Source organism: Fonticula alba (assembly GCF_000388065.1).
Source record: "Fonticula alba strain ATCC 38817 unplaced genomic scaffold supercont2.3, whole genome shotgun sequence".
Taxonomy (NCBI): Eukaryota; order Rotosphaerida; family Fonticulaceae; genus Fonticula; species Fonticula alba.
Window position 1 is genome coordinate 2,428,118 of NW_009242973.1, and position 24,594 is coordinate 2,452,711.

The following is a 24,594-nucleotide window of genomic DNA, read 5'->3' on the forward strand; positions in this document are numbered from 1 at the left end:
GTTCCCAGTCCCGCCCCCCCCCCTCTCTCTCTCTGTCCCTTCCCCCTTTGCTTCCTTCGGGGCCGCATATTTACATATATATGTGCACATGCGTGTGTCGCGACTGTATGTTGCCCAAAAAATGTCATGCAATTGAATGCAGCGTGACAGACGTGCTGGAGCATGCACGCTCCAAGTGGGGGAACGCATGCACGCGCGGGGTTGGGAGGGAGGAGGGTATCTATTTGGTGCACAATAGGGTGCGAGGCACAAGGGGAGAAAGGAGGAGGAGGGTGTCTGTTGGGCGGCATTCGCGGGTAAGGGAGGGGGGGGGGGAGGGAAGAGAGGAAAGGGGCACGAGTGGGACCGCAAGGGAAGTGCCGAGGGCACAGCGCGGCCGACACGCGCCGCCTAGCAGCGGACCTGGAAGTTGCCGGACTTGGTGATGTACAGCTGCCCCTTGTACGGCTTGTACTGGACCGCATGCACGTCCAGGCGATCGCCCTTGAGGCCACTGGCGGCAAAGCGATTGATGGTGAAGTCCACGGAGATGACCGGACGGGGGAGCTCCACATCGCGAGCGCTGGATGGGTGCCACGCAAAAAAAGGGGACAGGGGAGGGCGGATGCTGTTAAAAAAAATGGAAAACAGGAAGGTGACAGGATGGGGCAGATGCGGTGGCATTGTTGGCGGGCCATCCGCCAGGAAGAGGCCCACACACGCACCCAGCATCCAGTCGCAGGGGGACCTGGCAAGTGATGGCACGATTGGTGGGCACGCGGCCGATGTTCCACAGCAGCACCCGAGTCGACGGGTCGAAGCGGATGGTCCCGAAGCCCGCGGAAATGTTGGTGCCCGCGGAAACCTTCTCCGGCAGGGGCACCCGGATGAGGACATCCTCCGGCTGGACATCGGCCCGATTGCGCGGAACCATGACGCTGATGTTCAATTGGCCTGTGTTCATGCATGTATGTCAGTCGGGGCTGGGCTGTTGGTTTGTTTGGGACTTCTTTCTTTTTCTTGCCCTTGAACACAAGAGAGTAGGCACGCGCGCGGGGAGGAAGGGATGCATGTCGGCGAGGGGGGGGGGGGGGGGGGGGGGGACAAAAGGGACCATCGCTCTTGGAATAGGTGCACTGGCCGCGCACGTTGATCGGCAGCATGTACGAGGAGTCCGACGGGACACGGTACGACAGCAGGTCAAAGGCGCCGTCCGGGGGAACGAAGGAAATGACACGCTCACGCTCGTAGCGGGCAATCCTGCGGGTCATCCGGAACAAGGAGACAGTGAAAGCGAGCAGGGCCAAAGGGGTGAGTGGCGATTGGTTGGCTGGATGGCGGCCATGCGACGCCGGCGCAAGTTGAAGCGCACCGAACACAGGGGTGAAGGCTCACGTCCTCCAGGATGTTGGGGTTGGTGAAGCGCAGCGTCAAGTCCGGCATGCCTATTTGAGGAGGGGCGTTAGTTTGGTGGGGCTTCGGGCAATTGATGCCCGATGGGCCAGCCCATGCACATTCGAGTCGGGGAGTCGCGCACCAGACAGACGGCTGAGGGCCTTGATGACACCGACAATGTCGCAGGAAACAATGGCCCCATTCCTTTTGCGAGTGTCGGATGGGTATGGAAAAGGGAAGAGGGGGAGGGACACACACACAGAGAGAGAGAGGGAAAGGGAGTCAGCACGGGGGGACAGGCAGCTGGCAGAAGGGCGAGGGAAAGCGCACGGGTCCACGATGGCATCGATCGTTTCGATGATGTCGAAGAAAATCTCGTTATTAGCATGACGGATGCCCTGCTTGCGCCAGGGGACCGCCGAGATGTTCTGTGTGGGAACCTTGCTGTGGGAGTGATTGAAGAAGGCATGGGGTCAGCCGCGTGGTCGAGCAACGGACAGGGAGAAGGGGCGAGGCGAAGGAGGGGAGGGAAAGAGGGAATGAACATAGGGCAAGAGGGACACATACCTGGAGGGACCAGCAACCGAGCGGACAACCTTGTTGAGAACGGACGGGGGGTTGACAGTCTCCTTGAGCAGGGACGGCTCGGTGGTCAGGGGCAGACCATTATCCATGACCTCCTCGAGGATCTGGTGGGCCGCATGGTTTGGAGGCAGACGTTAGACGTGATGGGCTTTTTTTTTTTGCTGCGCGAGGGAGAGCGCGGGAGAGAAGGAGAGAGGGGGAGAGCGAGGGCAAGAGAGAGAGAGAGAGAGATGGAGAGAGGGGGGGGGGGGAAGGAAAACACCCAGGATGATCAGGCAGACCGGGGGAGGGGGAAGAGGAGACGCGAACCTCATGGACGACGATGAAGTTCTCCCGGAGAACCTTCTCATCAATGCGCACACCCTCGAAGTAATCCTTGAAAATGTCCACCACACGGTGGAGGAACTCGGTGACAAACAATGGAGCCACTATGGCATGGGAAGGTTAGAACATTGTGTCAGACGTTGAATTACACCCCCCCCCCCCCCTCGCCCCTCTGCGGCCTGCATGGGGGGGGGGGGGAGGGAGAGAGAGAGAGAGAGATGGCGAAGAGGAGAAGCAGGGCAAGCAAACACATGCGCCGGGAGGAGGAGAGCGCACCCTCCTCCAAGACGATGGCCATGTAGATGAGGCCGTCGCGCTGGACGTGAATGAGGTAGCCCTCACTGGAGGGAAGGCCACAGGAGGCCGCCGAGAGGAGGGTCACCGGCGGCAGCTCGGAAATATCCGACAGAGACTGCACCTGCTCCAGGAAGAAGGAGATGATCGGTCCGCGCTGGAGGGTTTTCCGGTAGTGCTTCTCAGCGAGGAATACCCTGCGTACGAGGGGTCAGTCGAGGGTCAGCATCGCGCCAAAGCCCGAGAGGCAGTGGGAGGGCCACGGGAAGGGGGAAGGAGGACACATACCCGCTCGGGGTGACAATGAAGAGACTATTGATCATGGCACAGAGGCTCTCGGTTGGGGGGGGGGGGGGGGGGGAGGGAAGGGAGGCGGGCGGACGGGCGGGAGAGTAGGGACTGCCCGAAGTTCGAGAGGGGGGTGGGAAAAACAGGCAAGAGGGGGAGCGAGAGAGGGGAGGAGAACAGGTGGTTGGGGAGGGGGGGAGGAGGGCAGGAAATTGCTCGAGGAGGGGGCTACTTTTACCCTTCAGAGCAAGGGGACGGCGGCTTCGGACTGGCGGCGGATAAAGCCCCTCCCCGAGATCGCCCGGCGTCCTGGGGATTTCCCCCAGGATAGACGAGCGGACCAAGGCGATTTTGACCAGCGACGTGGGGGGGGGGGGGGGGGGGGGGGGGTGGATCTCTCCCTCCAAGGAAGGGGCAACTCGCCTGCTCGGCACTTCGGACGGGGGAGAGGTCCCTGGTGCCGTCTTCGCCGGGCGGGCGGCCGCCGCGGAAGGCCCGCTGGCAGTTGGCCGGCTCGGGTCGCCGGGGGGACCCTGTATCACTCCCCCACGCCCCCGGCCTCCCCCGGCCATAAAATAACAACGCCACACCGAAAGGTACAGACACAAGAGCCACAAGGCATTCTCCCCTTCGGCCGGCCTGACCAAGGACCGGACCCCGGTGGCGACCGCCTCTGGCCGCGGAAAATGGGCGAGGGAGATCGCAATCCCGCCACCCCTGCTGCTCCCGGTGTTTGCGGGCGCGGCCTGCGTCCAAGCAGGCGTCTGTATCATCGCAGCAAGGAAGCCGAGGGACGGGGGGGGGGGGGGGGGGGGGCGCGCGCAGAAGAGGAGCCCCAACCGCACGCGAAAAACGCCGGCTGGAAGGGAAACAAAGGGGAAACAAATGGGCGTGTTCTATTTGGGTCATGTGTGTCGTCGAGGTCACGTGCGTATGCGTGTTTGTCCTACCGCCCCCCGCCGGGGGCGCTGCTCCCGGACGCGCTGTTGGACGGGCCCTTCTTCCAGTTCAGCAGCGAAGAGGACATGCTGGAGGAGGAGGAGCTGGAGAATCCGGAGAAAGTGCTCGAGGGGGCCTGGATCTTGTGAACCTCCTCGAGTACCTGGTTGACGCGGTGCCGGGCCTGGCGCGATAGTTGCCGGCCCAAGCCGCTGGCCATCAGGCCGGCCAGCTGCTTCGGAGTGTAAACCTGTACAGGTGCATCGCCGCGACATGCGCAAAAAAATAAATAATAACACAGGCCAACATTGTAAGCGACAGGCAACAAGCGGCAACAGGAAGGCGCGAAGGAGAGGGACGCAAGGAAAGATGGCACACGCACACGACACTCGCGGAACCATCTCTCGGCATCGTCATCCGAGAGATAGAACGCCTTGATGAAGTCCTCGACGTAACGAATGTTGGTCATTCTGGGAGGGAAGGGATGGGGGGGGGGGGGGAGGTAAATGCAAGTGCCAAGCGAGTGAGTAACCGGGCGAAAGGAAGGGGGGCCACAATCCAAGCAGGATGGAGTCCGAAGCGCGGACAAGCAGGGAGGGCGTACCGTAGGCCGGTGATCTGCTCCAACGATGTGGCCAAAGTACGGGCATCCAGCTGCATGAGCGCGCGGCCCTGGTTGTTGCAGCGCTTAACACGTGAATATGCCTCAACCAGGGCCTCGCCGATGACCTGCAGCAAACGGCTGAGGACCAGCTCCACGAGCGGTGACCGGGGAAGTGCCGCCAGCGTGAAGCGCTTGTCCCCGGCGACTGCCGCCTCGGCCAGTGCCCCGCTCACACCGAACAGGTACCGGAGGGAAGAGGCGTCGGTTGTGAGCCGGCCAATTAGAGCGCTGACGTCGTTGGCGACCGCCGACACGTAGGGACTCGAGTCGAAGCCAACCTCGCGCAGCTCCCAGGGGGTGGCCACGATTTGGTTGATGATCGGGGTGACCTGTGTGTGTGTGTGTGTGTGTGTGTGTGTGTGTGTGTGTGTGAGCATCGGGATGCCCCCGAAAGGCAGGGACGATGTGTGGGCAGGGAGAAAGGGCATATTCATGCAGGGGGCTGGAGAAGGCACGAATGGCACGAATGGCACGTACCGGCAGGAGGCGCATGGCAAAACAGCGGAACATAAATAGACGCAGCTCCGGCAGGGCCTCAACCACGCGGTCGAAGAACCCATCCACCAGGGGAGCGCCTCTCCCATCGGAAAGAAGTTTCTGTGGCAGAGAATTAGAGGACAGGGTGGGGGGGGAGGGAGGCGGACGGTGGACAAGCGGGCATGCGAGCGACAGAAACAAGGGGGACGCACGTCAAGGTGCGACCGAGTGGCAATGAGCACGGTGTACAGGAACATGAGGGATTCCGAGCCGACAATCCGGAAAGGCAAGCCTGGCAAGAACGCGGGCAACATGCGGTGAGATGAAGGGCGAAGAGATGGGGGGGAAAGAGAAAGAGAGAGAGAGAGAGAGAGAGAGAGAGCTTCCATGATGGGTGGAAACTTACCATAGAGGTTGGACATGGTCCGCATGGGAACCAGGCTGGAGACCGCCGGGACCAGGTACTTCCGGTCGAGGATCAGGCCGAGCTCGTGTGCCGAGTCGTTGTGCTGCGGCTTGCGCGCATGCCCGGAGGCTGGCACCGCGGGCAGGGGGGGCGGCGCTGGCGGGGCCATGCCCGGGGTGACAGGAGGGGCCCCGGACTCCGGCGCCTCGCCATTGACCGGCGTGGTGGGCGAAGCCACCGACCCGGCCGCCTCGGTGATCGGGAGGTCGGTGCCTGAGGGGGTGCGTGACACGGCGGAGCCGGAATTCCCCGGGGCCCCGCCAGGCGTCAGAGTTGGTGACCCGGCCACCGACGAAGTCGCCGACGAGGAAGCCGACGACACACCAGCCGACGAAGAGACCATGGCTGCTTGCGAATTCCCGGTGCCCGAGGCCGGGACCGGGGTTTGGCTGCCAGAGCCAACCGAGAACCGGGATGCCGTACTCCGGGCCAGAGACACCAGATTGCCGGCAGACCGATTGGGAGTCATACTGCCAGCCGGCGACCCGGGAACCGAGGAGGAACTGGAGCTGGAGGACACGGCGGCCGACGACGCCTGCGTGCCGGGGTTATTGTCGGAGAAGGAGAAGGTGAAGGTGGCGGTGGCCGGTAGAGTCATGCCCAAGACCGACACCGTGGCCGGGGTGTGACTGGCGGTATCCTGGTCGAACTTCCGCTGCAGCTGCGAGATGATGGTGCGCAAATTGGAGGGGAGGTCTGTTGACGGCCATGCAGAAGAGGAGCCGGGGCAGGATGGGGCAGGATGGGGTCAGTGAAAGTCTGCAGAAGCTTAAGCGGCCCATGGAGTGGGGAGGAAGAGACAAAGAGAGAGAGAGAGAGAGAGAGGAGGGGGGAGGGAGGGGAAAAGGGAAAGGGATGCTTTCGACATACCGGCCAAGATCTCGCTCTGCGATAGCCCGCAGTCCGAGGTAAAGAACTGGAAGACCGAGTAGATGTAATACTCCACCAGCTGAACAAGGCCGATGAAAACATGCTGCGAGATGGGGGACAGAATCTCCGCCAGAGCGATGTACCGACCAACCAGACGAGCCAGGTTGATGGTGGTCGTGGCCAGCATCGGGCCGACGGCTGGGCTGACATCCGGCATGAGCCCCTCCGGTGAGGCATCCGCCTGGCGTTGGGCCACGCGCTTTGCTGGGGTGACCGGCGGGCTATCCGGGGGGCCGTCCTCATCCTCGCTCTCGGAGCTGGACAGGGTGAAAACGCCGCTGGCATCGACGCTCTTGGGAGAGAGGACCTCCGTGTCAGAGTCCGCGCGATCAGACTCATCGCCATCGGCGAACTATGTCCAGAGTACAGGGGGGAGGGGGGGGGGAGCGAGTGAAGGGTTAGGAGGGGGTACAAGGCAGCCAGGAAAGTGAAAAGGGGCAGGGGGGGGGGGGGGGGACGCACAATTGTCCGCTGCTTGGAAAGCGGGGCCTCCTTGGACACCGTCTTCTTGGAGGTGAGAACATGGTCTACGGACTTGGAGAACGAGAAGGACCCCTCGCGGAAGGCCGAGAAGGCATCCAGGAAGAGTTGCCCATGGCCAATGCTCTCGCGGCCGAGAACATTGGAGGCATTCCCCTTGGAGGAGGTGGCCATCGACACGTTGGCTGAGAAATCGAACTCCTTCATGTCTGCGAGGCACGGAGGTCAGAGGGGGAAGGGGGGGGGGGGGCTGCTGCCTCGACAAGATCATCGTCGAAAAGGAGGCGAACATACCACGGATGGAGAAGGAGGCCCGCACAGGGCAAGGGAACCATGCCTCATTCTCGAGCATAGCCTTGAGATCCTGTGGGAAGCCATGGTAGAACACGGAAGGAAAGAAGTGAGGCGGGAGAGAGAGAGAGAGAGACGAAAAGATAGGATGAGGGTATAAGTCCGTCAGGAATCTGGAGGAGGCAAACGGCACCATGAGGATGGGCGGGGACAATATTGAAGGCAGCAGAGAGAGGGAGAGGGAGAGGAAAAGGGAGAGGGAGAAACGAACCTCCATGCGCGACTGGTGGGAGCTGGCGAAGTAGGATGTACTCAGCCGGTAGACGAAGGACCGCAGCAGATCCGACTGAGTGGCGGCAAAGCTGTTGCCCAGGTTGACAAACTGAGCAGTGGGCATTCGGGTTAGCATGTCAATCGAGAGGGGAAAAGTGACAGACCGACGAGGGGGGAGAAAAAAAGCCAGAGAAGAGGGAGAAAGGGGGGGGGGGGAGGGGGGGGAGGAAGCCCGAACGGACCTTGTTCAGGCCGTTGAGAATATCCAGGAAATTCTCCAAGCGCGTGGAGTGAGTGAATTTGCGCGACTCGCAGCACTGAATAATTTTGCGCTGCATCTCGTCCCACAGGACCCGACGGAGCTGGCTCAGCTGGAACTCCACAGACGCAAAGAGATCCACCAAGTCCCTGTGGCGAAGAGGGACACACAATGTAAGCGGGGGAAAGTGAGTCGCAGTGGTCGCCTGTGGCGTTGACATGGCAAGTGACAAAAGGGGTGGCGACGAAGAGGGGGGAAGGCAGGGGGAAGAAGAAACGGACGGCTCAGTCTGGCGGTTGTTCGAGTGCCAAGTGATGATCGAGTGGAGCTGGATCATGATGTTGAACAGGCCATCCATGACAGCAGTGAGGCAATTGAGGAAGTCCGTGTCATCCTTCAGCATGGCACACAGGTCGGTGAAGGTGGTGCTACGGTTCGGGGGAAGGAGGGGGGCGGCGGCGGAAGAGGAGAAAGACAGAGGGGGACAGGAGCAGAAGCAGGAGGTTGAATAGACTGTCAGAGAGGGGATTGTGATGTGCTCCTCGAGGGAAGGAAAAGAAGAGGGAAAGAGCACCTGCTGAGAGCAGGGCAGGCCAGGGCAGATCAGAGCAGAGCAGAGCAGAGAGAGAGAGAGGGGGGGGAGAGAGAGAGAGAGAGAGAGAGAGAGAGAGAGATGGACGAACCACTGGAGCCGGGCCACATTGGCAGCCGGGTTCTTCTGGATGGCCACACGAGTGGCATGCTCACGAGCGATCTCCGACGAAATGTGCCCCACTTGGTAGGCAAGGTGGCTCTCAAAGTTGCTGGCGATTTGGTCCGACTTGCCGACCAAGTGGTAGCTCACCACCACGCTCTGGTACACCTCCTCCGAGAAGTCCTGGATCACCTCGACCAGGGCCGCACGTAGGCGCTCCTCGATGACGTCCAGCTGGTCATTCAGGCGGATGGCAAAATGCTCCACACAGTTGAGCGGATAATGCTCCTCGCTGGATGCCGTCGAAACGGGCAGGCTATGCTGAGAGCTCGGCGTGCCGAGCTGGCTACCGGTCATGGCAGACAGGGCCCCGCCCGTGGGCGGGCCTTCATCCAGCCCAGGCGACATCAGGTTGTACTGGGACACCAGGTCCGCCTGGATGGCATGGACCATGCGAATGGCCACCGGGAAGTTCTTTGTCTCGATGTAGATGTCCACCTGCTTGGCATTGCTGAAGAGCCGCTTGATGGCCGTGATCTCGTCGATCAGGCGCTTGAGATTGGTGCAGCGCAAATCCTTGGACACGATCTGGAAACTGCCCGTGGTCAGGTGGCTCTTGGCCGTGCGGAGTCGACGCCGGGCCGATTCCAGCAGCAACTCCGTCTCGTGAAGCTCGGTGCTGAACTTGTGCACCTTGTCCATGCCCTCGACTGGTGTGGGTGGAGGGGAGGGGGGGGGGGGCGAGGGTGAGAGGGAGACAGTTTAGGAACGAAGAAAAGGGGAGATCAGGAAGAGGGGCCAGGGAGGAATGGCCAGACAGGGCGGAGGTGGGGAACAGGAGGGGGGGGGGGCGGGCGAAAGGGCGATCGCAGCACGAACCAAAGGACTCGTAGTTGTTCATAATCACATCCGACAAGCGGGAATTCATGATGTCCAACGAACGCTCATAATTGTTGACGATCTTTTCGATGGCCACATCATCGGCGCGAGTGGGCAGGGACTGGAAGGACCAAAGGAGTGTCATAAGGGGGGGGGGGCACTTTTGTGAGTGACGAAGGCGAGACCCAGACCGAGGGGGGAACATTCGAACACGCACCTCCAAGGCCAGGAGGGTGGGATCGAGGCCGGTCTTGAAGAAGTCCTGCGGCAGCTCGGCCAAAAGCTGCTCGTCGTCGATTTCGCTCTGAGTGGGCTTGAAGCTCTCCTGTATGATGTGAGGCGGAGCGAGGCGAACGCCCGAGGGGGGAGGTCAGACGGAGGCCAGGTCAGAGGGCAATCCATGCTTGCTCGTGACAAGGGCGGACAGGGCACATACCCGGGTCAAGCGTAGGCTATCCGGGGTATCGGATTGCCACTGCTTGGACGTGGCTTCCTGCGCGCTCGACGCGCTGGAAGAGCCGAGGATGCCGCGAACGGCGTCCCCAAGAATGTTCATGGTCTCACCCGCAGGAGGGAGGAGGCACGGTGAATCGGGTCCCCGGGCACGGCGCGAGGTCGGGCGAGGGGCAAGAAAGAGCAAGGGGGGGGGGGGGGGGGGAAGGGGGGGAACGGGAAAGAAGGGAGGGGAAGGGCGAGGGAGGGGGAGGGGCCATTGTCCGAGGTGCCTGTCGAGACCCCTGTGTGGCCGTCTGCCGGCACATGAAAGGCATGGGTGAAGCCCACCTGCCAGGATGGTGCCCCAGCGGCATCGACACCAAATGGGGGGGGGGCGGGGACTATGCGGCAGGAATTAGACCGCGGACCCTGGAGTGTTTCCTGCCTCACCCCGCTGTGTGGGGAGGGGCGCAGGGGGCGGGGGGCGAGCGGGAGCCGGACGGCGGCCCCGGGGGACCGGACCAACAAGGGCAGCCAACTGACCCTAATCATGGGCCATTCCCTCGTCTGTGTTGGGGCCCAGCAAAAGGGCGCCCTGGCCGCGGGAGACCGACACTCGCGCGGACGCCAGCCTCAAATTCCGCCATAACCAAGGCCCGCCGGGGGAGCAAGTGGAGGGGGACTCTGGGACCCGGACGGGACAGGCCTGGCCCGCCCTAGTTCCACCCCCCCCCCCCCCCCCGCCCCGCCCCGCCCCCAGGAGCGAGGTCAAGGGACACGCGCGCGGAGCGGAAATGATTGCGATCAGCCAACCGCCAGCCGCCCGGCGCGGGAGCATCTCACACACATTCGCTGGGAGGTGCTCCCACGCCTACAAACAGGTGCCCGACTTGGCGGCCTGCCCCCTTGCCGGCGCCCGCCCGCCCCCCCGCCCGCCCACCAAGAAGCCAAGGTTCCCACATACACGCCCCCCCAGACGCGCGCATATCGCCGCCGGGCCGAGGAAAGAAGATCGCAGTGTATTGGCATGTAAGTGCCAACGCAGCGCCGAGCGGCGCGCCGACTTGAATGAAACAAGGACAAATGGCAACCGAAGCATACGGAGGCGGACAAGGACTGGAGAGAGAGAGAGAGAGAGAGAAAGAGGGGCGGGAACCCGGAGAGGAGAGTCGGGAGAGGGGCGCACAGCAGCGCAACCACGCACAGCAGGGCAATCCCCTGGCCCCACCCGTCTTCCCCCCTGCTCGCCCTCGGCGGCATGTTTCTCTTTCAGAAGAAGTCATTGAAACTGAGCGAGAGGCCGATCGAGTCGCGATCGCTGCCGGCTGTTGAGGAAAACGAGGCGTCAGCCGTCCCGGACCCCGACTTCGAGGCGGCAGCTGATTCACCACCAGGACCGGGGGCCTTCCCCCCGCGGCTCGAAGGCGACGGTGAGGCGGGGTGATGGATGACCGAATCGGAGAAGAAGCCGGCCGGCGAGGCGGGGCCCCCCTCCTTCAGGCGGCCGGCCGCGGTGGCCGACACCGGCGGCGACAGGGGCGAGTAGAAGGAGTCCGATTCCGGGGAGAAGCTGCCATCAGCCCCGGCCAGAGAAAGGCGCGAACGTTTGGGCGACCGGGGCCCGACGCCGGCAGCGACAATGGCCGCGGCCGAAGCGGCGGCAGGCGAGAAACATGGCAAGGCAGAAGGCGGCCCGGGGGAAGAGGCAGACCCGGCTTCGGAGCCGGGCCCCTCGGTCCCAGGTGGCTCGTCATGAGGGGCCTTGCGCTTGGGCGAGGAGGTGTTGCTGCTTGGCTCGTGGGGGGGCGCCGGTGCCACGGCCAGGTCGCGCCCACTGTCATTGAGCCCTGGCGAAGTGACCGGAGGAACGGCCACATTGCCGCCAGGAACAGCGACAGTGGCCGTGGTGGCGAGTGGAGAATCCCCCACCACAGCGGTGGCAGGATCCTCGGTGACAGTGGCAGCACTGTCGGCAACGGCTGTGAGGGTGGTGGGGGAGGGAAGAGCAGGGCTCGCGGCCGTGACGGCCGCAGTGGCCACCACCCCCGCCAGCTTGGGCACACTCTCCGGGGCGCGGTCGTCGGGCGGTGGCCGCTGCAGGGCCGAAGCGCGCGACTTCGGGGGGCTAAAAGACATGCTCAGTCCACCGGTGGGCGGCTTGGCTGACACCAGTGGGCTTTCTGACGGCTGCTTCGGCTCAGGCGGGCAAGGCGGCTGTGACTCCGGCAGGGGGCCAGCCGGGGCGCTGCTGCTGAGGCTGCTGCGGTCGCTGGCACTGCCGGTGGTGCTGGCGGTGCTGACAGCCGACTCTGTGGAGGAGACCGCGAGCAAAGTGGCAGCTGTCGCGTCACCCGGCGGCATGCTCGACTTGGCAATCGGGAGGTCGGATTCGGGCACGGCCGGCTCCGGCGAGGAAGACTTGGATGCCATGGGGCCCGGCCGCGGCAGGCCAATGCTATCACGCGAGGGGCGCTGGTCAAAGACCACATCAAACAGGCAAGGGACATCCTTGGCCGCGCGGGCAATCCGTGTCCCGGCACTTTCGTCGGCCAGCGATGATGAAGCACCACGCAGCCGGGAGACGGCCGGGGTGAGCGGCGCCAGGGTGGTCAGAATATCAGGGACCGGGGCCGAGGTGGACGATTGGCCGGGCGCGGCTGGTGGCGGTGGCTGGACCGACACACTTGCAGCTGGCAGCTGGGCAGGAGCTGCCGCCATGGCCGGCACAATGGGCTCAGCGGCCGCGGCCGGGGCCACAGGCGCCTCGGCCGCGGCTGCCGATGCAGCGGGCTCGGGAGGTGCGGCGAGTTTGCCGGTGACCGAGCCCTGTGACGAGGCAAGCGAGGAGCCCAGGGAAGTCGCTGACGGGCCGCGGCATGGCACCGGCAAAGACGTGGACAGATCATCCACCGACAGCCCTGGAGAGGGGTCGCGCTGACGGGCACCGGGCTCGCCGCCGGCCAACGGGCCGGATGCCCCGGCACCGACCAGGGAGAACCTGGCCAGTAGCGGCTCCTCGGGGCCAAGGCTACTGTCAAGTGCGGAGGAGACCAGCGACGCGGTGGTGCTGGGCGGCGCCGGGGGGATGGGCGGCCGGCTGGCGGAGGCGCCAGGGGCATTGCCGGCCGGAGGGCCGCCAGCCAGTGAGGCGAAGGAATTCGGATGATCGGGCTTGGTTCCCACCTCGTCGAAGATGCGCGGCCGTGGGGCCATCACGCCAAGGCCACCCGGGCGCCGATCGCTCGCCAATGTTGGCTCGGGCACGGCGACGCTCGCGCGATTATGGGGAATAGTCAGCTGCGGCCCGGCCGGGCCGCCATGGCGCCCGGGAATCGGCGGCAGGGAAGCCGCTTCCGGGTCGACGGCCAGTCGAGCCGGGGCAAGACTGATGCCAAACTGCACGCCGGCTGTGGCCGCGCCACCGGAAGAACCACCGGCAGACCCACCGGCACCGCGTGAACCCATGGTGGGGGCGGCATTTCGCGGCGCAGTGGAGGCCGCTCCGCCAGCACCGGAGGCCGCATTGCGAGATCCCGAGGTGAAAGAACGCGACAGAGGCCGACGAGAGCCATGCTGCGGGGGCACCCCAGTGCCCGGTGTCGGACCGCTGGCCGGCATCGATGAAGACAGTCCCGAGCCCGAGGGAGGCCGGCCGCCGGTGGCGGCCGGACGACCGGCCGTCGGGCCCGTGCTCGAGGAGAGGGACGCCGACCGTTGACGGTTGACTGTGGCCGGGCCGGTAGTGACTGTGGTGCTCGATGTGGGGCCCGAGCTGGAGGAGAGGGACGCCAAGCGCTGGCGGCCAGCGGCTGCCGGGGCCCCGGTCGAAGAGGAAGACACACGTCCGCCTGCGGCAGAGCCTGCGGCGGGAGCTTGGCCGGTGGGTGAGCGCCGAGCGCCGGTGCCGCCAGCCCCACCGGGGGCCAGAACGCTCGGTCGACCACGAGCACCAGGGCGCCCGGCCGCCGCGGCGCCCTTGGCTGTTGACGCGCCAGCCTCCGCAGCCAGGACATCAGCATACCGCTTGCCGTCCACCAAAAAAGACTGCCCACGGTCAGCCTCCCAGCGCTCGATCTCAGCCAGGAGGAAGCGCCGGAGCTCCGGCTTGCGCCGGGCCAGGCGCGTGCGCGTGCGCTCCTCTTCCAGAAGATTGACGCGCGGTCCACCGCGACGGGTAAGGCGCTGAGGGTCCTGGGTCTTTTCCTATGGGTGTGAAGAGACCCGGGAGGAGGGGACATAGAGAGAGGGGAGGATGGAAAGAAGGGAGGCAGGGAAGGGGGGGGGGGGGTGCGTCAGCAACTGGTGACACCTTGCCGGCCATCCAAAGGGCGAGAAGCGACCGGTATGACGCACCAAAAACAGGCGCTCCTCCTCCAACAGGGCCATATATTCGTTCTTGGCATTGATCAGACTGGCCATCTGCTGGTGCTGCACGCGGACATTCTCCACCATATCCTCATGTGCAGTGAGCACATCCTCGGAGATGGTGTCCGCGAAGGCCGGCGGGAAGAGCGTCCGACGCTCGTCCTCCGGAATGTGCATTTCGTCCCACAGCGAGGCCAGCTCCTGGCGGGCCAACTCCACGAAGGCCGGCAGTCGCTGCAGGCGAATGGCGCGCAGGCGCTCAAGCTCGCGCTCACACTGACGCCATATGCCAGAGTACATGGCTGGGGTTAGTGGGGGGGAGGGGCGGAGGGCCGACACCGGTACCAGGCAAGACGAGGGAAGGGCGCGAGGAAAGAAGGGCACAGCCGGGCACGAACAATGGCAATCGAAGAGGGAGAGAGGTCGCCGGCCGAGGAGAGGATACCCTCGCGCTCCGGGTCGGCCACGTCCAGGGCGTCCCACAGACGACCGATGCCACGCAGGAGGGTGGTCTTCTGCTCGCGCAGACGGTCCCGCTCGAGGGTCAAGCGCTCGTGGGTCTGGTCCAGGTGGGCAATCAACTTCTCGGAGGGCAGCCCATTGGCCGGGCTGCCGGGCTGCAGCAGCAGCCAGTCGAAGGATCCGGCATCCGGCTGGACACCGAGCTCGGTCCACAGAGCAGCCACTTGGCCAAGAACCTCTTGGATCCGCTGGCTAGAGGCCGCGCGGCGTCCATTCAGTCGGGCCACCTCAGCCTCGAATTCGGCAACCAGACGCAAGCTGGAATCCCCGGGGCCACTGGCAGGGGGTGAAGTGGCCGCCAGTACCCGAGCGGTATACGCCTCAATGCTGTCCGCCTGGCTGAGAATGTTGCTGACGGCGGCCACGGGCATGTCGATTTGCGCGGCCAGGTGAACGGCCTCCTGGAAGAGGGCGGTGATGCGGGCCTGGCGCTCGGCAACGCGCTGTGCAATTCGGGCGGCGGGAGGAGGCGGGGTGAGATTGGCGGTAGAGGAGACCGAGAGACGGGGAAACGGAGGGAAGGGGAAAGGGGGGGGGGTCCTGCGAACGCACAGCACTGAGCTTGTTGAGCTTTTCCTGAAGGAAGGACAGGCGCCGCTCGATGTTGCCGATGGCGCCGTCGCTGTAGGATGTGCCAGCCGGGTCCTGAGAAGGCGAGTCCCCCAGGCGGGCAAGCTGCTCGGCGATGGCACTTTGGCAGTGAGCAATCTCATTGAGCATGGCATCGCGCAGGGAAATCCGATCTTGGAGGAAGGCCTTGCACGAATCGGCCAGATGCGAATGCAGGGCCTGGACAATGGAGCAGGCGGGCGGGCGGGGGGGGGGGTCAGCAAGACAGGACACTCAAACACATGGGACCCGTGGGGACCCGTGGGGAGCCGGGGAGGCCGCACCAGGCAGTCGGTCTGGAGGCCGGAGGCGCTCGAGCCAATTTCACTGTGGATGCAGGCCACCTCCTGCAAGGTTGCCAGGACATGCTCAGACAATGAGTGCATGATGCTGTCACACTCGGCCTGCATGTCGGGCGACAGAGACAAGGCGGTGGCCGCCTCGCCGGGGCCGCCATCCGCTGTTAGGGAAAATCGACCAAGCCCGGAGGCTGGCGAGGCCAAGGGCGAGGCCACTGGCGAGGCCAAACCCATGGGAGCCAGTGACCCGGCGCGACTGGCCGGGAGCGATGCCGGATGCGGGTGCAGAGCCGCACCACCGGATCCCGGGGCATACCCGCCGCCAATCGGGCCAGGAGACATGCTGGCGGTGGCGGCCGCGGCGGCCGCGGCAGCCGCAGCAGCGGCCGTGCGCCCGAAGGACATGTCTTCCTGGGCACCTGCGAAGTGGCCAGCCTGGATATTGAGTCCCGGGAGGGGGCCTCGACCGGGGAGATGCTGCCCGGCTGCAGGAGCCGCACCCAGCGAGAAGGCGGTCGGGCGCGAGTTGGCAAATGTGTCCAGGCCAAAGGCACCGGTGGGGTTGCTGAATGGCATGCCCTCGCTGGGGCCGCTGGGCAGAACCCCGGCGCCTGGGCCGCTGAAGCCGCTGGTCGGCATGGAGTACCGAAGCATGCCGACCGTGGCGGTGGCCGCGGTGGCGATGGTCATCGGGGGGTGGCCGCCGCCCGGGAAGGTGGCTGTGGTGCCCTGCTGCGAGGCGCTCAGTCGGCCAATGTCAGCAATGCTGCTCATTGCCGAAGATAGCCTGTCACCAGCCAGGTGGGGGCGAGGCTGCATGTTGATGGGACTCGAGGGGGGTGTGAATGTATGGGTGGGTGGGTGGGGGGGGGGGGGACTCCCGGGCAGCAGCAAGCCGGCTGAGAGTCGGCGGCCGTGCGGGGCTACGTTGGGCGACGGGCGAGGAGTTCGCTCGGTAGGCAATGAGAGGGGGAGAGGCGGGGGAGGATACGCGGAAGGATGGATTGGAAACGGGGGCGATGGCACGAGCGGGGGGGGGAGGGGGAGAAGGGAGGGAGGATACTTCCTGACGGTTTGCCTCCCCGGGTCCGCAGAGGGCCAGGAAAAAAATCCGCCCTCGATCGCGCCCTCCTCCCCGGGAGGGGGGCACCATAGCCTTGACCGAGCTGCTTCCGGTCACAGTCGAGGAATGCCCACGGGAGAGGCACCAACGGCCGATCGGACGGTTTTCTCCCCGTCCCCCCCTGCGGCGTGGTCCGCTTTTCGCCCGTGCCCAGGCAGGCCCGGCCGATCTTGGGCCCTGCGCATGCTTTGGGCGGCCGTTTTGGCCGATTGCGTCCGACGGTGGGACAAACCGCCATCGCCCCCCCCCCCCCCCTCGACTACCCCTTTTGCGGCCGACCACACGGAAAGAGCCGCAGGGACAAGGCACAAAGAGGGGGCACTCTCCCACGCCCCCCCAGGCGAATCGGCTCTGATCAGATCGTCTGCAGGGCCTCCGGATCCATGGGCGGGCAGGGGACGACGCCTCGACGAGGGGCGCGCCCTGGCGGCGTATCTCCCGGCGCACCTCCGCTCTGTCCGGCTTCCCCAGCAGCGCACGACTAGAGCCCCCGGCCGTCGCCCAGTTCGGCCCCCCCCCCGCCGCGGGCTGGAGAGCGTTGGACGGAGGAATTCAAAAGTAACGACTTGAATAATGGCATTCTTCTTCTGCTGAAGGAGTGGCAGTAGACGAGTGCCGATCCAACTGTCGCGCTCGATCCGCCTGCTGCCGCCGGACTGCGCCCTCTAGCCGGCAAGAAGCCGCGCGAGACGGGCTCCGGGCACATCCTGCCGCTGCCTGACGCTGTGCGAAAGGGGGACCCGGCGCCCGGAACCCGGGGGGGGGGGGACTTCTCCGCACGCGGAGGGTGCGCTGTGCACGCGCGCATCTGGTCGGCATGCCGAGGCAGTCCTGTCCCACGCCCGGGGAGGGGCAGGTCGCAATATCACTGCCACTGTGCTGTCGCTCCTTCGCTTGGGGCACCCCCCTCCCCGGGCCGTCTCTAGCGCGTGGCGCACATCCGCCGGCGGGTGCGAGCCCCCACAAAGGCCCGCAAGGAGTTCCCCCTGCCCCGTGTCGGAGCCAGCGCATCGCTGGAGAAGTCTCCCACCCCGGAGAAGGGGAGGGCCCGCTGCATGCTTTGCCGACTGGGCGCCGGGATGGTGCCCTCTCCCCCCCTCCCCCCCCGGAGGCCGCCAACCGTCTGTTCCCGCAGGAGGCGCGGAGAAGGGTCCCCCTCCCCGGCCTCCTCCCGCGGCTTCCCCCCCCCCCTCCCGCCCCAGCGCATCGGAAAGAACACACCACACCAGAGAGAAAGGGCACGGCGGGAACAACGAACAAGAAAGGGGGAGGATGTTGTGTGGTAGGCACATTATAGTTGAAAGGGGGCGAGAAGAGAGAGTACTAATGAATGGAGTGGGCGGCTACACGTGACGAAGGGCACACACTGAGAGAGGGAGGGGAGAGGAGGAGAGAGGGATGGGGGAGAGGGGGAACACAACGAGAAGGAGAGAAACACGCGGGCACGCGCGCGCACAGCGGGAGACACACACACACAGACACCGGAGGGGGGGGGAGAGAGAGAATGTGTGTATGTGTGGCGATGGTGGCGCACACAGGGGAGAAGCCCCATCACCGCGCGGCCTGGGAAAGGGCCGCATCGCGCATGCACGCGCGCGCCTTTGGGGGCGGCACACCTAATACACGCTGTGTCGACGACACCCCCAAACATCACAGCGACGCCCTGGACACCCCCCCGCAGGCGCACTCGCCATCACGGGGAAGCCACAGAGCCGGACACCCGGAGAGGGGAGGAGAGGATCCCTGGCGCGCATGTGCGCACGCCAGGGGGGGAGCTCCCCCCCGCCACCTCACCGGCCAACCGGCACGCACAAAGCAACCCTCGCGCGCGCCGCCGCCGCTGACATCGCCCATTTAGATGTTGTCAGAGGGGACGGGCTCGACGAAGCCAGAGGAGACGGGGGCACCGGTGTCGTCGGCGAGGTTGTCGGCGTGGAGCTCCATAAGCTTGGAAGCGTCGAACTTGGGCTTGCGGAGGACCTTGACCTTGCGGAGGAAGACGTTGTGCAGGGGGTAGATGACCTTGCACTCCTTCTCGATGGTCTTGCCGATGGACTCGGCAATGAGCTTGGCAACGAGCTCCTTGAGGTCGACGGTGGAGACCTCCTTGTTGAGGATCTCGAACATCTTCTTGCGGATGGCAAGGATCTGGGAGGTCTGAGCGTAGGTGGTCTTCTTGACCTGGTTGGAGCGGCGCTGGGTGAAGCCGATGACGAAGACACGGAGGTGGTAGCCGTCGGTGGTGCGGACATCGACGTGGGCCTCGATCAGGGAGTGCCACTTGCGGACAAGAGAACGGAGCTTGTCGGTGGTGAGGTCCATACCGTGGAAGTTGGTCAGGCAGTTGCGGCCCTGGACGTCCTCAAGGCTGAGCTTGATCTTGCGGAAAGAGTGCTCAACATCGGAGGTGAGGTCGGCGAGGGAGACCTCGACGACGCGGCCCTTGAGACCATCGGAGGCGAGCTCTGTTGTCGAGGGGAGAGGGGGAAGGCGGCGCGAACGAGGGAGAGACGGCGGAAGGTGAGCACACGCGACGACGGCGGGCGGGGACACGCCGAGGAACAGGCCGATGCGCGAGAGGGTGGCACAGGGGCTCGCGCACAGGCGCGCGCGCGCGCGCCCGGTCCCCGATCCCCCTCCCTCGGCGCATGCACACCTGAGGCGGAGACGCGGAATGGCACAGAGGGGAGGCACAGAAAAAGGGAGAGGTCACGTACTGGTACCGGCGGTACGGTTGACCAGAGTCTTGCCGATCTCGCGGTTGGAGAAGGTGGAGGGAGCCTTCAGGTCATACCAGTCCTTGCGGGAGAAGGGGTCGACAACGCGCTTGCCACCACGGCCCTTCTTGCCCTTGGAGAGACGCTTGTTCTTACCGACAGCCTGAGCGAAAGCGCGAACGAGAGGGAGGAAAGGGGCGTCAGTAACGGCAGGGCGCATCGGATGCAGATCCTCGAATGTGCATCCGACAAGGAGGGGAGACAGAAGGACAACAGCCCTGGCCGGGCCCGAGAGTGAGAGGCCTCGAGAGACGACAGAGAGAGAGAGAGAGGGGCAGAAGGAGGGGTGATCTGTAACCGGACGAGAGGCCAATCCCTCACACGCCCGGGTGTACAGCACCTCGCCCCGGGTGAGTGCACGCCGTAACTAGCACGCGCTCCTCCGACGCAGCGCCGCGCGCGCACACATACACACACGGAGGCGGCGACATGCGAGGAGGAGCGATTAGCCAAAGTGTGGAAATGCGCGAGTGTGCACACACACACACACTCAAACAGACTGACGGCGTGGGGACAGGGGCCATGCACAGCACGGCGGCTGTCCGTCTGTCGGGGCCTTCCTCACCTCGCATCCTCTCTCGCTCGCAAGGAGCCCGGTCAACAAGGAGGCGAGGGGCTCCTGGATCCACGAAGGAAAAGGAGGGCGTGGACGTTGTCTCGAGGAGATGTGCGTGTGCACGCAGCATGCTCACAGGTCTCTCTCGCTGCCCTACTACTCGGGGGTACTCTCAGCGGCAATCGCTCCTCAGGGGGGGGGGGGCCAGACGCGGCAGGGTGTGTGTGGGGGGGAAGAGGGCAAAGAGCTTTGGTTGAACAGGAACAGGGACAGGGGGAGGCGAGGGAGGAGAGGGGGGGGCGCGGGAGAAATCGAACCATATTTGCTCGTTGACAGTGTAAATCAAAGAAAAGAAAACACAATCAAGAGGGTGAGGTCTTACCCTCACGAGGTGGGAAGCTGCCTGGTCGCCCTTCAGACAGGCCTCCCCTCGGGCCGTCCGCCGCCCACACGCAGGGCTGGGCCCCCCCCCCCCCGCCCCCCGGCTGGCAACAGGCCCCCAGAGTGTGGGAGACCGGAGCACGCGGGGCTACACACTGTCGTCTGGGTCCCACACCCCGTCTCCAACCCGCCCCCCCCCCCCCCCCGCGACGGGGTGGAAGGCGGGGCGGGGGGCGGGGGGGCGGTGCACACAAGCATCGTTACCTGCCCCCCGGCCTGGGGAGGACGAGGGGGCCGAGGCGGCGCCCGCGCCCACACGCACACACGCACACACGCACACACACACACACACACACACGCACACAGGCGCCGCGTCCCCTCGCACACATGGGGCGCATTCGCGCACGCCGTGCCGGGGGAAACCCGGACCACCCAACTCCGGGGTGGGGGGCAAGGGGGTGCGCACGGGAAAATGAGCCCAACGCCGGCCGGAGTAGCTCGGTCGCAGAGAGCCGCACCACCGTCCATCCTTCCTCCCCTCCCGGGGCGGGTGAGAAAAGGCCAGCTCCACATCCCCGCCACACGAGTAGAACATGGGCGATGCAGGGGGGGGGGCGGTACACCGGCAGCCGCCTGTTGCGCGTGGGGGCTCCTCCCGGCCACCCGGTTGCCTGTTCGCGGGCAGAACACAGCACCATGTCACATGCTCCCCTCCTCACCGCCCAGGCTCGGCAGACATCCCTTCTTGGGTGCCGACAAGCGGGCCCGAGAGAACCCCAGATGTCCCCCTTCTCCCCGCTGCCAGAGCCCGAGTCAGGCATGCACACACGCGGCTGAACCAGCCTCCCTGAACGAGGTCGATTGGGAAGACACCTTGTCCGACTCCACCCGCCAGCCACCCCCCTCCGGCGGATAACTAACACGGCCTTGTTTCCGTGGTGGCAACAATCAACGTGCGAGCGAGCAAGCACACAGGCGCCACTTCTCAGGTCGCATGCGGGGGGGGGGGGGGTCGAGCGGGTCCACGGAAAAGGGGGCGTTCATGCCCGTCTTTTTCGAACATCCAAAATTGATGCAATGATATTTGTGTAAAGATAGACACGGAAATCCCAAGTCACACCCCAGTCACATGCGCAATGGTGGGTCAGCCGCTCGGCCCTTGTGAAAGTGGTCCTTCTCCCTGTCTCCGTGCCGTTTGTCCAAACATCCAACCCGAGCCCGATATGGTTAATCCCCCTCGGATCACATCTTCCTGGGGAGCGGGGAGCGGGGAGCAGGGCGCGAGGAGCGGGGGGGAGGGGGGGGGACAGGCATATGGGAACCGTCGCAGGTGGAGTATCAGCTCGGCCGGCCACAAAATGGTCCTGGAATGGGCCCGGCGCCGCCCTCCGGTGTATCCCTCTTTCCCGGGGACTCGGGGCCGGACCTTGGCTGGATTGTTTAGGCCGGCCAGTGGGGCTGCGTCACAGACGGGCATCTTGCCTCGGAGTGAGGGAATCCTCCTCGCCCGGCTCTGTGTGTGTGGCATGCCGTCCTGATGCACGCGCGATTCCCATGATGGTTTTGGGTGCAAGCATCTGAGCCCTTGAAAAGCCCGGCGATAACCCGCCCCGGTTGAGCCACCGCGATCTACCTTGATTTTGCTCCGCTGCTCCCCTCCCCCCTCTCCGCCTCCCCCCTCTCGCGTATCTGGCCACTCTCTTGCATTTGCCATGGCTCCCCCGTCGATTCTCAACGCCTGGAAGTCGCTCTCGCGCTTCCCGCCGTTTATGCGCACCCTGGCCTTCCGCTACATGGTCTCCTCGATCGCCCCCTACTCCGGTGCGATCCCCTGTCGCCGTGTTCCCATGCGGCATTGTCACCCTGACCGGCCTCCTCCCCTCTGACATCCCCTCAATGCTCAGGCACCATTTTCCCCAATGTCCAGCACCTGGACACCCACAAGTGCCTGGTCTCCATCAAGGAGCGCCGGATTCTCAAGAACCCCTTTAACAGCATCCACGCCGTGGCCCTGACCAACCTTGGTGAGCTGGCGTCCGGCGTCATGGTCATGTCGGCTCTGCAGGAGAACGGCCTCCGGGGCATTGTCACCAAGCTGGACACCGAGTACCACAAGAAGGCCAAGGGTACGCACCTTTGCGGATCTTTCCCGCTCAGCCTCCTGCCGGGTTGAGAGGGACCTTCTGCTGATGCTCCCCCCCCCCCCCCCCCACACCTCGCTCTCTTCTTCTCCCTGTGTCTCGGACACCTCCAGGTGTCGTGACGGCTGAGGCCCTTTCTCCCCCCTATGACATTTCCGGAAACCCCATCACCCCGAAGGCCCTGGCCGCCGGCGCCCCCCCCGCCGGCACCGATGCCGGCAGCACCGAGGCGGCCCCCCAGGCTTCTGGGCCCTCCTCCGCCAGCAGCGAGACCCCCTTTCCGGTGAAGGAGCTCCTCCTGCCCGGCGAGTCCGAGAAGCAGGTTCAGTTCAAGACCACCATCCGCGACGAGGCTGGCGATGTGGTGGCCATCACCACTGCCCGCTGGATTGTCCGCGCTCTTCCCCAGGGCCAGTCTAAGAACTGAGCGCCTGCCCCTTGCTTGACCCCCACCCGCCCTCGCTTGTGGGTGTATCAGAATAGTGACATCCACCTGCTTTTATCAATTTGGCACCCACTTCCTTCGTGCTCTCTCTCTCTCTCTCTCTCTCTCTCTCTCTCTCTCTCTCTCCCCCGCACACATACCCGCCCCAGATCTGGCTCCCTCCCTGTGTGAAGGAAGTTGATTTTAGTTTTACAGGAGAGTGGAGGGGGCACACGGCAAGTTCGATCCCTCCCACGGGCACACCGCCCTCATTTACACAGGAGAGGGGGAGAGGGGGAAAGAGGAGGACCAGCCCAAAAGGCACGGAGGGAGGGAGGGAGGGATGGGTGTATACTCTTCGGGCGTGGGGCTTGTCGCTGATCGCTGATAGGCCCTTTTCTTCTGGCGCAGACTACTGGCCGACTGGGCCCACACACGCGCGTACGCGCATGTATATACACAGATATATATATATATATATACACGCGCACACCGCAGGGCTGCCACACATGTGAAGCACATGTCGGATACTCACACAGACAATGGACAGACGCCCACCGGAGAGGAGGGCAAGGAGGGATCTTCTTGCATTCCTTAGCAAGCACAACCACCAGACGCCTGCCCGCTGGCGGGCTTGTCGTCAATGACAACCGTCTCATTGCCCGGAGCAATGGAGCCCTTGCCAGAGGCACCAATGCCATCGGGGTCCTGGGCGGCGGCAGTCCGCTCGCGGTTAGAAACAACGGCGTAGATTTCTATCGGCCACCGGGGGAGGGGGGGCGGCGAGCGCAGGGAGGATCACGCGTGGGGGTCAGTAATCGCGAGTGCCTTGGGCCGACGCAAAAGCCGGCAGAGTGCATGTATCTTCCCGTCGTGAGGTGGGCAAGCTGCTGCACATGCGGAGGACAGGGGGAAAATCGGCAAGTCAAGGGAGGCAGCTCGAGACACACCTCCGAGAATGCTCTTGAAGGCGTTCTCAACGTTGCTGGAGTCGAGGGCAGAGGTTTCCATGAACATCAGGCCATGCTCGGAGGCGAAGGTGCGGGCCTCCTCGGTGGGGACAGCGCGCAGGTGGCGGAGATCGCTCTTGTTACCGATCAGCGAGACAACAATGTCCGGGTCGGCATGGTCGCGAAGCTCACGCAGCCAGCGGGCAGCCGCCTCGAAAGAGGAGCGGCGAGCCAGGTCATAGACGAGGAGGGCACCGACGGCACCGCGGTAGTAGCTGGGGTTTTCCCCCCACAGCAGCAGCAGGGCACATGTGTTAGGGGGGGGGGGACGGGGCATTTGATGGAGCTGCTACCACTATTGAGAGGAGAGTGCTGCGCGGAAGGAAAAGGGGAAACTGGGTACGCACGCGCTGGTGATGGCACGGTAGCGCTCCTGGCCGGCTGTGCGCACATGCCAGGGAGAGGAGGGGGCGAAGTTAGGCTGAGGTGCCACAGAATGTACGAGGGGGAAGTGTGCCAAGGGGGGAGGGGATGGGGGGGGGGGGGGGAGATCCTCCAAACGCACCAGTATCCCAGATCTGGGCCTTGATGATCTGGCCCTGAACCTCAACGTTGCGGGTGTTGAACTCGACACCGATGGTGGCCTTGGAGTCCATGTTAAACTCGTTGGTAGAAAAGCGCGACAGGAGGTTGGACTTGCCGACTCCGGAATCGCCAATCAGGACAACTGCGAGGCGTGGGCACGATTGCGGGTGAGTCAAGAGGCGTGCGTCGGGGGAGAGGGGCGGGGAGGGG

The 24,594-nt window shown here is 64.8% G+C and overlaps 6 protein-coding genes across 6 annotated transcripts; 1 reads left to right on the plus strand and 5 right to left on the minus strand.

Moving 5' to 3' along the window:
* Nucleotides 1–201: 201 nt before the first annotated feature.
* Nucleotides 202–2,920, minus strand: H696_02294 (hypothetical protein). The gene is made up of 10 exons (XM_009496194.1): nucleotides 2,866–2,920; nucleotides 2,560–2,774; nucleotides 2,269–2,387; nucleotides 1,942–2,063; nucleotides 1,705–1,818; nucleotides 1,517–1,578; nucleotides 1,352–1,424; nucleotides 1,094–1,239; nucleotides 705–933; nucleotides 202–562 (listed from the first exon to the last, which is right to left on the minus strand). Exons 1-10 carry the CDS (start codon nucleotides 2,898–2,900, stop codon nucleotides 391–393), a joined length of 1,287 nt encoding a protein of 428 aa, XP_009494469.1. The 5' UTR covers nucleotides 2,901–2,920; the 3' UTR covers nucleotides 202–390.
* Nucleotides 2,921–3,743: 823 nt separating this feature from the next.
* Nucleotides 3,744–9,865, minus strand: H696_02295 (hypothetical protein). The gene is made up of 16 exons (XM_009496195.1): nucleotides 9,654–9,865; nucleotides 9,435–9,542; nucleotides 9,218–9,338; nucleotides 8,328–9,048; nucleotides 7,926–8,072; nucleotides 7,628–7,793; nucleotides 7,384–7,494; nucleotides 7,116–7,185; nucleotides 6,804–7,030; nucleotides 6,282–6,693; nucleotides 5,352–6,107; nucleotides 5,158–5,237; nucleotides 4,946–5,065; nucleotides 4,409–4,797; nucleotides 4,187–4,274; nucleotides 3,744–4,054 (listed from the first exon to the last, which is right to left on the minus strand). The coding sequence occupies exons 1-16, from the start codon at nucleotides 9,771–9,773 to the stop codon at nucleotides 3,812–3,814; spliced, it is 3,879 nt and encodes a 1,292-aa protein (XP_009494470.1). The 5' UTR covers nucleotides 9,774–9,865; the 3' UTR covers nucleotides 3,744–3,811.
* A 912-nt stretch (nucleotides 9,866–10,777) lies between these two features.
* On the minus strand, nucleotides 10,778–16,301 carry H696_02296 (hypothetical protein). Its single transcript, XM_009496196.1, has 5 exons — nucleotides 15,433–16,301; nucleotides 15,092–15,328; nucleotides 14,416–14,982; nucleotides 14,006–14,293; nucleotides 10,778–13,855 (listed from the first exon to the last, which is right to left on the minus strand). Exons 1-5 carry the CDS (start codon nucleotides 16,264–16,266, stop codon nucleotides 10,922–10,924), a joined length of 4,860 nt encoding a protein of 1,619 aa, XP_009494471.1. The 5' UTR covers nucleotides 16,267–16,301; the 3' UTR covers nucleotides 10,778–10,921.
* A 1,533-nt stretch (nucleotides 16,302–17,834) lies between these two features.
* Nucleotides 17,835–20,292, minus strand: H696_02297 (30S ribosomal protein S3Ae). Its single transcript, XM_009496197.1, has 3 exons — nucleotides 20,221–20,292; nucleotides 19,288–19,450; nucleotides 17,835–19,035 (listed from the first exon to the last, which is right to left on the minus strand). The coding sequence occupies exons 1-3, from the start codon at nucleotides 20,221–20,223 to the stop codon at nucleotides 18,425–18,427; spliced, it is 777 nt and encodes a 258-aa protein (XP_009494472.1). The 5' UTR covers nucleotides 20,224–20,292; the 3' UTR covers nucleotides 17,835–18,424.
* A 1,587-nt stretch (nucleotides 20,293–21,879) lies between these two features.
* Nucleotides 21,880–22,931, plus strand: H696_02298 (hypothetical protein). The gene is made up of 3 exons (XM_009496198.1): nucleotides 21,880–22,105; nucleotides 22,189–22,410; nucleotides 22,539–22,931. The coding sequence occupies exons 1-3, from the start codon at nucleotides 21,997–21,999 to the stop codon at nucleotides 22,850–22,852; spliced, it is 645 nt and encodes a 214-aa protein (XP_009494473.1). The 5' UTR covers nucleotides 21,880–21,996; the 3' UTR covers nucleotides 22,853–22,931.
* Nucleotides 22,932–23,443: 512 nt separating this feature from the next.
* Nucleotides 23,444–24,455, minus strand: H696_02299 (Ras-like protein Rab-11B; the record flags this gene model as incomplete). Its single annotated transcript, XM_009496199.1, has 4 exons — nucleotides 23,444–23,604; nucleotides 23,800–24,074; nucleotides 24,207–24,240; nucleotides 24,365–24,455. 4 exons carry the CDS (start codon nucleotides 24,453–24,455, stop codon nucleotides 23,444–23,446), a joined length of 561 nt encoding a protein of 186 aa, XP_009494474.1.
* Nucleotides 24,456–24,594: the final 139 nt, after the last annotated feature.

Excerpts from the sequence above, each read along its gene's own strand:
- H696_02294 (XM_009496194.1), bottom strand. The coding sequence starts at position 2,900 with ATGATCAATAGTCTCTTCATTGTCACCCCGAGCGG. Across the intron at positions 2,388-2,559 it reads GGCCATCGTCTTGGAGGAGG|TGGCTCCATTGTTTGTCACC; the intron begins GTGCGCTCTCCT and ends CCCATGCCATAG. Across the intron at positions 1,240-1,351 it reads AGCCTTCACCCCTGTGTTCG|GATTGCCCGCTACGAGCGTG; the intron begins GTGCGCTTCAAC and ends GATGACCCGCAG.
- H696_02295 (XM_009496195.1), bottom strand. The coding sequence starts at position 9,773 with ATGAACATTCTTGGGGACGCCGTTCGCGGCATCCTCGGCTCTTCCAGC. Across the intron at positions 5,238-5,351 it reads GACCATGTCCAACCTCTATG|GCTTGCCTTTCCGGATTGTC; the intron begins GTAAGTTTCCAC and ends CGTTCTTGCCAG. Across the intron at positions 5,066-5,157 it reads CCACTCGGTCGCACCTTGAC|AAACTTCTTTCCGATGGGAG; the intron begins GTGCGTCCCCCT and ends TCTCTGCCACAG.
- H696_02296 (XM_009496196.1), bottom strand. The coding sequence starts at position 16,266 with ATGCAGCCTCGCCCCCACCTGGCTGGTGACAGGCTATCTTCGGCAATG. Across the intron at positions 15,329-15,432 it reads GCCTCCAGACCGACTGCCTG|GCCCTGCATTCGCATCTGGC; the intron begins GTGCGGCCTCCC and ends TCCATTGTCCAG. Across the intron at positions 14,983-15,091 it reads AGCTCAACAAGCTCAGTGCT|CGCGTTGCCGAGCGCCAGGC; the intron begins GTGCGTTCGCAG and ends CGAATTGCACAG.
- H696_02297 (XM_009496197.1), bottom strand. Across the intron at positions 19,036-19,287 it reads CAACCGTACCGCCGGTACCA|AGCTCGCCTCCGATGGTCTC; the intron begins GTACGTGACCTC and ends CCTCGACAACAG.
- H696_02298 (XM_009496198.1), top strand. The coding sequence starts at position 21,997 with ATGGCTCCCCCGTCGATTCTCAACGCCTGGAAGTCGCTCTCGCGCTTC. Across the intron at positions 22,106-22,188 it reads CTCGATCGCCCCCTACTCCG|GCACCATTTTCCCCAATGTC; the intron begins GTGCGATCCCCT and ends CTCAATGCTCAG. Across the intron at positions 22,411-22,538 it reads GTACCACAAGAAGGCCAAGG|GTGTCGTGACGGCTGAGGCC; the intron begins GTACGCACCTTT and ends GGACACCTCCAG.